General features: G+C 42.0%; 1 protein-coding gene across 1 annotated transcript; it reads left to right on the forward strand.

The window, feature by feature from the left end:
• Positions 1-4,934: 4,934 nt before the first annotated feature.
• Positions 4,935-9,607, forward strand: LOC125508722 (probable serine/threonine-protein kinase PBL8). The gene is made up of 6 exons (XM_048673507.1): positions 4,935-5,292; positions 6,501-6,835; positions 7,495-7,630; positions 8,266-8,402; positions 8,526-8,649; positions 8,878-9,607. Exons 1-6 carry the CDS (start codon positions 5,238-5,240, stop codon positions 9,324-9,326), a joined length of 1,236 nt encoding a protein of 411 aa, XP_048529464.1. The 5' UTR covers positions 4,935-5,237; the 3' UTR covers positions 9,327-9,607.
• The last annotated feature ends 2,153 nt before the right edge of the window (positions 9,608-11,760 follow it).

An 11,760-nucleotide genomic window follows, 5' to 3' on the forward strand; every position in this document is an offset into this window, starting at 1 on the left:
ATGGGGAGGGAAAAAAGGAAGCTACCGGCCTTGGGGCTGCCGGTGACCTGACGGGCGTGGATGACGCCCGTCAGGAGCCATGAAAATATTGAGTTGGAACTGTCGAGGCTTGGGTCAACCTCGTACAGTTCAAGAGTTGGTGTGCCTCTCAAAGACGCACAGACCCAATATTATCTTTTTATCTGAAACAAGAAAGAATAAAGAGTATGAATAATGTTTTTACTGTTTCTGGCCATGGTAAAGGTGGTGGACTAGCTGTGTTTTGGGATGAGGTGTACTCTTGTGAGATGAACAAATATGGTGACGACTTTATTGATTTGTACGTCGACAAGGGAAAGGGAACAAAGTGGAGGTGCACCTTCATTTACGGTGAGCCTAAGGCGAGTCAAAGGTATGTTATGTGGGATGTCTTGAGATGGATTTAACCTCTTGGTGTTGGAGCTTGGTTTATGGTGGGGAATTTTAATGAAGCTATGTGGCAACAAGAGCATTTCTCTCGTCATAAGAGGTCTACTAGACTAATGGCTAATTTTCGTGAAGCTTTGCCTGATTGCAATTTATATGACTTGGGTTACCATGGCGTGTCTTGGACGTATAATAGTAAGCAAGATGGAAACAAGAATGTTAAGGTGCGCCTTGATCGTGCGGTGGCGTGCCCGCTTTGGTCTTCAATGTTCCCTCGATGTAAGGTATCTCATATAATAAGCTCCAGGTTTGATCACTGTCCCATTTTTGTTGGGGTATTGGGTACTCACCAGGTGGGTAGATTTGTTAATCAGTTGAAATATGAATCTTATTGGGAGAGGGAAGGTGGAGCATTGGATGACCTGATTAGTGCTTGCTGGAATAGAGAGTCTAATATTAATGATCTTGAAGATATTGCTAATAAGTTAGACAAATTAATGAAATCTCTTCATGGGTGGAGTCGGGTCCATATTGGTTATTCACCAAAGAAACTGGAGTGGGCTCGTAAAAGACTAAATGTGTTGTTTAGTAGGAATGATCATTCTGCAGTGATAGAAAGGAAGAAAATTCTTCAAGAGATGGATGAGCTTCTTATAAAGGAAGATATGCTATGGAAGCAAAGATCTCGTTTGGATAAGATAAGAGGAGGAGACCGTAATACTAATTATTTTCAGAGAAAGGCTTCATGGAGAGCAAAGAAAAATTATATTGCGGTACTAAGGAAGGATGATGGGGGTCTCACGGAAAATCTGGAGGAAATGAAAGGTATAAAAACTCGTTCTTTAAAAAACTTTATTCTGTTGACGACTCCATTAACCCGTCACATATTATTTCGTTGGTCAAACCCATTGTCTCTGATGATATGAATGATGAGCTTTGCAAACCATTTCCGGAATAAGAGATTAGTGATGCGTTTTTTCAAATGGGACCGTTAAAAGCTCCGGGTCCGGATGGGTTTCCTGCAAGGTTTTTCCAATGGAATTGGGGTTTGATCAAAGAGGATATTTTTAAGGCTGTCCAACAGTTTTTTATTCTGGAATTATGCGAGAGGGGATTAATAACACAACTATTGTTCTCATCCCAAAAGTTAAGAATCCTCAGTCTATTAAAGAGTTCAAGCCGATCAGTTTGTGCAATGTTATCTATAAGATCATTTCCAAATGCCTTGTTAACAGACTGCGACCGCTCCTTGATGGTATGATTTCGCCTACTCAAAGTGCATTTATTCCGGGAAGGTTAATTTCTGACAACGCTATCATAGCTTTTGAATGTATGCATTCGTTAAGTACGCTGGAAGATTTCAGAGGGGAATTTTGCTCATATAAGTTGGACTTGGCAAAAGCCTTTGATCAGGTGGACTGGCGTTTCTTACAATGTATGATGGGGGCTTTGGGTTTTGCACTGATGTGGATAAATTGGATTATGGCATGTGTTACATCAGTGAAATTTGCGGTGCGCTTCAACAAACAATTGTTGGAGACGTTTTCACCTACTCAGGGGCTCAGGCAGGGAGATCCTTTATCCGCGTATTTGTTCCTATTTGTTGCCGAGGCACTTTCTTTACTTCTTAAAGATGCTTCTACCAGGGGAGTTCTTCAGGAGTTCCATTTGAATAGACAAGCCCCAGGTATTTCTCACTTGTTGTTTGCGGACGACAGTATGTTATTTTTCAAAGGCTCCATTGATCAAGCAGTTGTCATTAAAAGTACGAGAAAGGGAATGGGCAGTTATTAAGTCCTGATAAGTGTTCCATGATGTTTGGGAAAAAGTGTAGTTTGGAGAATCAAGTGGCTATAATGGTAATCTTAAAAATTACGGTCGATGGGTTCGAAGATAAATATCTTGGACTTCCGGTTCCTGAGGGAAGAATGAAAGCTGGTAAGTTTCAATCTACTCAAGAAGAGGTTTTGAAAAGGCTCTTTGACTGGATAGAGAAATACGCTTCTTGTGGGGTAAAAGAAGACTTAATAAAATCAGTTATTCAAGCTCTACCTATGTATGCTATGGGTATTTTTAAGTTCCCGGCTTCCCTTTGTGAGGAGCTAACCCAGATTATCAGGAATTTTTGGTGGGGAGATGAGGAAGATCGAAGAAAAACACATTGGTTAGCATGGGAAAAATTAACAAGGTCTAAAGGTAAGGGAGGTATGGGATTCCGGGATCTCAGATTATTTAACCAAGCCCTCTTAGCCAAACAAGCATGGAGGTTATTGGTTTATCCGGGTTTGTTGTGTGCTAAGCTGATGAAGGCAAAGTATTACCCTCAGGGACATATTCTTGATACAGTGTTTCCTCATTCTGCATCACTCACTTGGCAAGGTATTATGCATGGTCTGGAATTACTTAAAAATGGTGTCGTTTGGCGAGTGGGTGATGGATCTAGTATTAATATTTGGAGGAATAATTGGTTATCCAGGAGCACTGGCCTTAAAATTTCAGCTAAAAGGCATAATACTAGATTGAGATGGGTCTCTGATTTGTTCTTGAGCGGGAGAAATGTATGGGATGAAAATTTGATTAAGTACCTTTTCTATCCCCATGATGCAGAGGAGATTCTTAAGATTCGTATTCATACTTATGGGGATGGGAATTTTATTGCGTGGCACTATGAGAAGAACAGTATATTTTCTGTTAAAAGTGCGTACAGTTTAGCGCTTAAGTTGAAAGATAGTCAAGATAAATTGGGTCAATCTAGTGGAGATCCATGTGGAGAAAGAAGGCTCTGGAATTTAATTTGGAAGGCTAATATACCTCAGAATATAAGAATTTTTGCCTGGAGGGCCGCAACCAATAGCTTGGCAGTCCAGACCAATAGAGTTAAGCACCATCAGATTACTTCAGGTATGTGCTCTATTTGTGAAGTAGAAGATGAAAGCACTTTTCATGCCCTCGTTACTTGTTCTAAGGCTCGTGCTCTGCAACTTGCCTTGAGAGAATCGTGAAATATTCCTGATGAAGAGTGGTTCAAATTCTCGGGGCCAGATTGACTATTGATTCTGTTGGATCATTTAAGCCTGCAACAGCGAGAGCAAGTTTTGTTTCTTTTCTAGCGAGCATGGCACCTGAGAAATGATTTAATTTTTGGAAAAGGGCAGGAATCCATTGCTGCTTCTGCAATTTTTGTGGTAAATTATTGGTCTTCTTTTACGTCCTGTCACGACACTGTCGAGGTTGTTCCTAGTAACAAAGGTAAAGGAGAATTGGGAGGTGCTACAACAGTTTTCGCAACATCACAACAACAGGTGGAATGGAAACCTCCACCAGAAGATTATATCAAGATCAATGTCGATGCCAGCTATGTGGAGAGTATCAATGCGGCCAGCGTGGGAGTGGTTGTTAGGAACTCATCTGGCGAAGTTATTATATCTTCGCGGGACTTTCTGAGTCAGTGCTACAGCGTGAATGAAGCTGAGCTGCGTGCTTGCCTCGCAGGCCTTTATATAGGTATTACTCTTCACCAGTCCATTATTTTGGAGACTGATTATGCTTTTGTCCGTTTTTTCCTTGCAAATGAGAATCTTGACAGGTCCTCGCTCATTGATCTGAAGAAAGAAGCCTTGAGTATATCGAAGATGCTTAAGAATTTTAAAATTGCGAAAATTAATCGGAACGCTAATAAGGTGGCTCATGAAATTGCGAAGTTTAGCTTTATAAGTAAATCTGATGGGATTCTTCTTAATAGCGTTCCGCCTTGTGTGGTGAATTTTGTAATGAACGATTGTAATAACATTATTAATTGATTAATGTGTGGGGGTTTTTCAAAAAAAAAACCCTTCGGTATCCAATGATCATAGATTGATAAATCATGTTCAATAAGTGGTTTACCCATCCGCTCTCCGGTTGTACTATAAGGTTGGAAAAGGGTTACCACTTGTTCCTAAAACCAAATTCCTATAATTTATTTATGCGAGATCAAAGTGTTGTCTTTCCCTTTTCTTCTGTAGCTGGATTCCCCAAAGCCACGTAATGTGATTCCAGCGCAACACCTTTTGTTTTGAGACGATAAACAAATAAGATTGTCTGTTGAAATGGCAGGTAAATCATTATTGTTCACTTGCCAAAGAACTGTAAACCCTCTCTTTTTTTTTGTTAGTCAAGTCAAGTCCATGAGCATTGTTCACTCGTGAAAGAATTGTTCCGGAGCAAGAGGAATCTTTGGCAGGCGGTGGATCCGTCTGTTCACGGTTCGTACATTTGTACCACACGGTGCCGGATTCCCAAACAAATCCACCAAGTCAACTGTTTACGGACCCTGTTTCTACGATGGAGACTAATTCTGCATCCCCCGGTTATTAATCTCTGAAGATTTTTCCTCCATACCGGTACCACATTGGGCTGCAAAAGTTCAGCAATATGAAAAAGCGAGCTACCACCAACCCATTATGAACTTCTCTGAAAAAATGTCAAGATGAAATGAAGTGAAATGGCGGTGGTACTTTTTGAGGACAGCCACAGGCACGGCCACGGCCACCACCCCTCCCCCATCACTCATCAGTCCTGCCTGTCACTCGTCACAAGTGAGTAACGGTTAAGGCTCTGCCGCCGGTGCCTCCCCTTCCTGCCGGCTCCTGTTTCGCACAGCCATCCGCTCCGCTGCTCCCCAGAGGACACACCTCTCCGCTGCCTCTCCTCTCTTCTCTTCTCTCCTCTCCTCTCCTCAAGGATGAAGCTCGCTGGCCCGCCGAGGATGAGATGAGAGGCTGGGCCACCGCCGGCAGAGGAACAAGAGCCCCGCCAACCACCACACCGCAAGCGAGACGAGGAGGGCAGAGATGGGGAACTGCGGCACGCGGGAGGAGAATGCCGTCGTCGCCGCGCACGCGCAAGGTCCTTGCTTGTTCCTCCTTAGCCACCCTTCCCGACGCCGGGTTGGGGATTTCTTGCCGATGCTTGTTTTGGGGGCCGGTGGGTCCTGAGATCCGCGTTATGGAATTCCTGGTGGAATCACCGGAAGAACATTCTTTGCTTCGATTTTTGTGACGGCGTCCGGTTTATTAGGATCTTCCGGCTGGTGACTTGTGCGGCGAATTCGGGCTTTCTTTCTTCTAGGGCCTGTTCCGAATCGGCACTGCGGAAGAGGGTTTTGATTGATTGAAATCTAAACTTTCGTCCTGACAAATATTTCTTCTGTATTCGAACGGGGGGTTTTGGGTATAGAATCTGCATTTTTTGCTCCAATTTTATCTTCATTTTTGGTGAACTGTGGTGTCTTTAATCCCCATTTGATTTCTCTCCTCTGATATGAGTATCAACTTTTGTTCAACCGTGGTTTCTTGCCTCCTGCATTTGCTGCCCAAGTTGGCATTCTTCTCACCTTCCTTATCTTCTTTGTTCTTGCATCATAAATCCTGCTTCATTGAGCTCATTGGGAAATATTTACAGGCCCTTGCCCCAGTGGAACTGGAGGCGGCTGCAATCTCTGCCCTCCCTCACTCTGTACTGTTGACTTTCAGATTTTCAGAAAAAAGAAAGCCATGATCCTGCACGTTGGGTTAACATAATCTCTTCTAGTACCAAGTTGCCTTTTAAAAAGCAATCTGCAACTGTGTAGTAGATCTGGTGGTCCTGTTTACCCCTTGCTGTAACTAATTTGCGCGTGTGCAATCTTTTTTCTCTCTCTTATACTCAGAAACATAGTCCAAGCCAGCATTCAATGGCCTGCTCTCATTTCACTTGTCTTCATGTTACTTTTACAATTTACAGAGTTGCTAATGTAGAAAGTTGATGCGCTTGGGAATGAGACTTAACTGTCTTTCTTCTCTCTTTAATTATGCCTGTCAAAATAATAATATTGCTGATAATCCAATCCCTCTGTAATTTTCAAACTAATCACCTTCACTCAGCTCTATGTACTACATGAGTGAGTTCGATTTTTTTTTCTTGAATTCCATGGTTTATGATTTCTTTATAAAACTAAGTATTAGATCTGTAATGCTTTACCCTTTTTAATGTGATAGTCTGTTTTTAGTTTATCCAACTGATGCGTAAATGGCACTAACATGAACTTATTTTTCTGTGCAATGGTATGTTTTCAGTTCAGCAAGTCCACTTGTTACAACATTCCGACAAGAATGCTCTTGCAGATAGGAAGCACACCCGCACCTCATCAGATGTGAGTGACCCTCCAACACCTAGGAAAATCGAAGATGCCAAGAACATTTCCATATACAACAATGTGATTGCATTCACGTTGTTTGAGCTTGAAACAATCACAAAGAGCTTTCGGGCCGATTATGTTCTTGGCGAAGGAGGCTTTGGGACTGTTTACAAGGGTTACATAGATGAGAATGTCAGGGTTGGCCTGAAATCACTGCCTGTTGCCGTCAAGGTGCTCAACAAAGATGGACATCAAGGGCACAGAGAATGGCTAGTGAGTAACCAAGTTATTCCGTTTTGTCATGCCTGATAGTGTTTACGATGTACATTGGCATGCTGAAAATTTAATAATTATTACAAGAACTATGATATATCTAGTTATGCATGTTATGTGTTGCAGCACCAGCACATAAGAAACCTTATTGAGAACTCCATGCACATTTAATTTTCTTAATATCATGCAAATTAGCATGCCTGGTCAGGATAATTCTCTATACACTAAAATGAAAAAATGACAAAAAACGTTTTCTTTAGTATACATTTAATTGAGAGTAGTAGATGTATTACTGTAACTAATTTACTCAGAATGTGGAAACTGGAAAATTCGTAAGTTGAAAAAGGTTATTTTTATCGTGCATGTGAATGAAATAAGCGTAGCCCCCGAGTCGTGCCTGTAGTTACTAAAATCATGCATTCATTATCGTGTATTGGATTTGGAAACATAATAGTGCTATGGTCAGCACAAGCAACAACACCAACCAAAGAGACTGATTTCGTATGTAACTATGAAGAACGATGCCAGGGTTATCATATTGTTTTTTAGAAACCGTGTTCAATGGCTTTGGTCATATTATTACCCTGTTAAGTCATTTCTTTGTTTTTCTTTTCCTAAAAAGTTCTCAATGTGTTACTCATTTTTTATTTCTTTGTCAGACTGAGGTTAATTTCTTGGGGCAGCTAAGACATCCAAACCTAGTAAAGTTGATTGGATATTGCTGTGAAGATGACCACAGGCTGCTTGTCTATGAGTTCATGTTTCGAGGAAGTCTGGAAAACCACTTGTTTCGAAGTAATACATCTACTACTCTTGGCAGCTCACATGATATCATAAAAGAATTTCTGTGGCGCCATATCTTTACATATATTCCCCCGATTCTTTCTCTAATGCGATCAACACCATCGTCATGATGACCACAACGTGGATAATAGAAGTATATTATTTTCTTGTCAGTATATCGGTGTGATGTAACTTTTCATTGCCATGTAGCATTAGGCATTTTTATACACTCACGCATGTAGCCAAGTGAGCAATGCCCAGTTCTCTGTATCTTCCCTGATCTAGAATAGCTTAATAAGTTCTGCTTGGCATATAAAATCAGCTTTCGGCTTGTTGGAAACAGATACTGGTAGACTCAGTTCAGGATTTGAACTTAATCATCAGCATTTGTGTTAGAGATTATCCAGTAAACTAGTAATTTCCACATGTAACTGCCAGTGCTTCACTTCTGCAGCTGAAGCCTGAATCTGGTCTGTTTGTTGTGTATTTGTTGAAAATTTATTTACGAGCTATATCCAAATTGCAAAAATTGCCTATTAGTTTATTCTTTCTCCTATTGTATGAGCTATATTTTTATTTTGGGTTAAACTTGTATATGAAACAGCGAAAAAGGTTTTGCTGACTCCTTCTCTTGTTTCCCCCCTCAGAGACCGCTACTCCCTTACCCTGGGCAACTAGGATGTCTATTGCACTGGGAGCTGCCAAAGGGTTGGCTTGTCTCCACAATGCTGAAAGGCCTGTTATCTACAGGGATTTCAAGACCTCAAATATTCTGCTGGACTCTGTTGAGTGTTCATACTTGGCTACTTGCCATGTTTCTTTTTTTCTTCTTAGTTCTTTGCATATCCATCAGAAATACCTAATTGTTTGTGATAATGACATTTGCCTCTTATTTACATTGCCACAGGATTATACTGCTAAACTGTCAGACTTTGGCCTGGCAAAAGCTGGCCCAGAAGGTGATGAGACCCATGTATCAACACGGGTGATGGGAACATACGGTTATGCCGCCCCTGAATATGTGATGACCGGTATTACCCTCATTTTCCAACAATATCTTTGGTAAATAAATTCGCTTAATAATGCCACAATGCCATTACCGCCAAACTGCATGATCTGAGATCACGCACAAATATATCATGTATTATGTGGAATAGTTTTTTTACCTTGTAAAAAAATTATTTTTCGAGGCGATACGCAAGAATGCATGTAACTTTTTTGTCTCTCCTGGCAACCTCATGAATATACCTACTGGACAGGTCACTTGACAGCTAGAAGTGATGTCTACAGCTTTGGTGTGGTCCTTCTCGAGCTCCTGACAGGGCGGAAGTCCATCGACAAATCCCGGGCAAGCAGGGAGCACAGCCTGGTTGACTGGGTTCGCCCCAAGCTGAGCGATAAGAGGCGGCTTCACCAAATCATCGACCCAAAACTGGAGGGACAGTATTCAGTGAGAGCAGCTCACAAGGCCTGCAGCCTTGCATACTACTGTCTGAGCCAGAACCCCAAGGCCAGGCCCCTGATGAGCGATGTCGTAGAGACGCTCGAGCCATTGCAGAGTGGCGGTGGGAGTGATGGAGCCATTGTTCAAGCCGGTGGCCTCCCTGACTATAGAGTTCGCCGCAGCCTGACCGGAAACAGCGTCCACTGCAGGGCCATTCCCAACCCCAAGTGCTCCCCTGCCGTGCCGGCGTGCAGGGTGAGGTGATAACAGCTTCTGCAGTTTCAGGTTCATCCTACCCACTGCTGCAATAGGCCCAGTTGTACATTGCAAGCTTTTTCCGATGTGTAAATTTGATCCGCGCGCGCCGCTGTTGTTTTTCGTTTCTGCTGCTTGTAAGGCCCCTCTAATTTTCGCGGGGGTGGCCTTAAGGTATCCTTGAACAGAGCGATCCCCGCCGAAACCGACGGGTTTGAATCCCTGGAAATGAAATGCCGAACCAAGAGTGGTTGGTTGGCAAATGTTATGGAACTATGGAAGTTATGTCACATGTTGTAGCCTTTTCTTTCCCCGGTGGTTATCGGTCCTGGATTGCTTCATATGTTTCTCTCTCTCATATGATAAGCTGCTACGAAGAATTAGAGGAGTTCTTGGTCATTTCCTTTCTAGCAAGAATTAGAGTACTGGAGTATGTTGCATGGTTTCAGATTGCTTGGCGATGGCTGTCGAACTAGCATCACCATAATAATCCTTCAGTATCATCAATTTGACCTGCCTTGCAACATAACCATCTTTTGTCAGCAGATATGAGCAATCAGTGTGATCTACTAGTAGTTGTCTATGCACATGACTTGAGCTGGTTTGCTGATCAATAAAAAGGGGAAACTAAAAAAAATCTTGTTCAAGTGGCCGGTCATTCTCAATCAATTCATGTGTAAATTAGTAAATTGGTGTGGTGCCATGGATCCGTGGTCGTTGTCACCATCATCGCTCCCATTACATTTACATGATCATCGTGTGTGACGTGGATCAAGCCAGATAAGCTCTGGCAAACGAAAGTGATGTATCTATTCAAGCATAACAGTGGATAAACATTATCTATCCATCCATCTATCTTTATCTATATGTATATGTCCATGGATTGATGTTCCTTTTCTTTTGAAGCCCAGAACCGTAGAAGTTGTTCTACGGTATTTTCATACATTAATTAAATATAAACCACTACATATTTACAAGCAAAAAGAAAAACCAAACAAATGTCCTATCCAATACCAGCTCTAGCACCCTTTGAAAAGAGAAACAGCTTTAGGAAACATAGGAATCAGATTAAGAGATCACAAAAAGAGGCACCAGCATCATAGATGGGTGTCAATCCAGCCTTCCTAACACCCTGCATTCTTGCTCTTTACTCTATGTCTCAGAAGCATCAGATCTTGTTTGAGTAAATGTTTCCAGGTGTTAACACTTGGCACTTCATTTCTAGTTGTTTTGCCATTTTTCTGATTCCAAATATTTCAGAATCCCAAAATTATTATATCCATGGCAACTGTTTTAGGGAAATCAAGAGAGATTTAAATTACTTCATCAACATGGATATCCCTCTTCTTTTATTGGGCAATAGGGCCAGCCAGCTGTCCCGAGTGAATGTGCAATCCCAAAAGAGTGAGGTGCGTTGAGGTCTCTTCAGCTTGTTCGTTGCAGAAAACACAATCATAGCACTCAAAGTAGAATGTCTTCCTTTTCAGCAAATTTCTAGTGTTGACTCTGTCATGCAGAAGCACCCAAAAAAAATACGTATATTTTATGCCTAATTCTGTTGTCACTTTTCCAAGGCCATTTGAAAATAATGTGGGCAACATATTTCCCTTTCACCCGGTTGTACATTTTGATTGAGGAGTATCCAGTTACAACCCAGTTATAGTTCCATTTATCCTTGGCAGGAGGATTGCATGTTTGAAGAACTAAATCTTTCATCTCATTGTATTGCTCAAATACTTGAGCGGAAACGGGGGTTTGAAAATTATCTGACAATTCTGAAGAGCTGATTCCAATGTTTGCTAAAGAGATCTTACCATTGTTTTCAAAAGAGAGAGATTTTGGAAATTTTTGCCTGAGGGGTTGCTCTTGCCATGGATCATGCCACACTAGAGCGGTGCTACCGGATCCCACGACACAAGTTTAGCATCGTTGAAAATTGGTAGCAATTTTAAGTGAGATTTCCATCAAAAAGAACTATCTTTCATTTGCTGAGGCAGGCTGCTGGAGTAGTAAATTTCCCCGATTAACTTTATCCTAGGTAAGGGCATCTCCAACGGCAACCCGCAAATTTCCTCCCGCATCCGTTCGTGGATACAGATGCGAGAGGCAGCCATCTAACGGTAACCGCATACATTTTCACAACAACATGAACCAACCGGACGAAATTCATTCAAACAAGTCCGGATTTTATATAAACACGACTGGATTTCATGTAAACATGACGGATTTCATTACAAATACATCAAAGCGGTGCTAGGCGGGCTCTGGGATATAATTAATACCTAATCTAAATGATCGCCGGCGTCCGGTCCCCGTGTCTGATCATCAGCTCCGAGAACTGAAACTTCACCATCTTCAGTTCCGCCTCGACGCTCTCCAGCTCCGCCTCCGTAACCTCCGCCCCCGGAGCCCCAGTAACTGAAGCAGTCCGCCTCCACATTGC

The sequence above is a fragment of the Triticum urartu genome, chromosome 5, assembly GCF_003073215.2.
Source record: "Triticum urartu cultivar G1812 chromosome 5, Tu2.1, whole genome shotgun sequence".
Classification (NCBI taxonomy): Eukaryota; Viridiplantae; Streptophyta; class Magnoliopsida; order Poales; family Poaceae; genus Triticum; species Triticum urartu.

What these genes read in the sequence shown, in the direction of transcription:
- LOC125508722 (XM_048673507.1), top strand. Translation starts at nt 5,238, where the DNA reads ATGGGGAACTGCGGCACGCGGGAGGAGAATGCCGTCGTCGCCGCGCAC. An exon ending in GGAAAACCACTTGTTTCGAA is followed by an intron (nt 7,631 to 8,265) that starts GTAATACATCTA and finishes TTCCCCCCTCAG; the next exon opens with AGACCGCTACTCCCTTACCC. An exon ending in CCCTGAATATGTGATGACCG is followed by an intron (nt 8,650 to 8,877) that starts GTATTACCCTCA and finishes CCTACTGGACAG; the next exon opens with GTCACTTGACAGCTAGAAGT.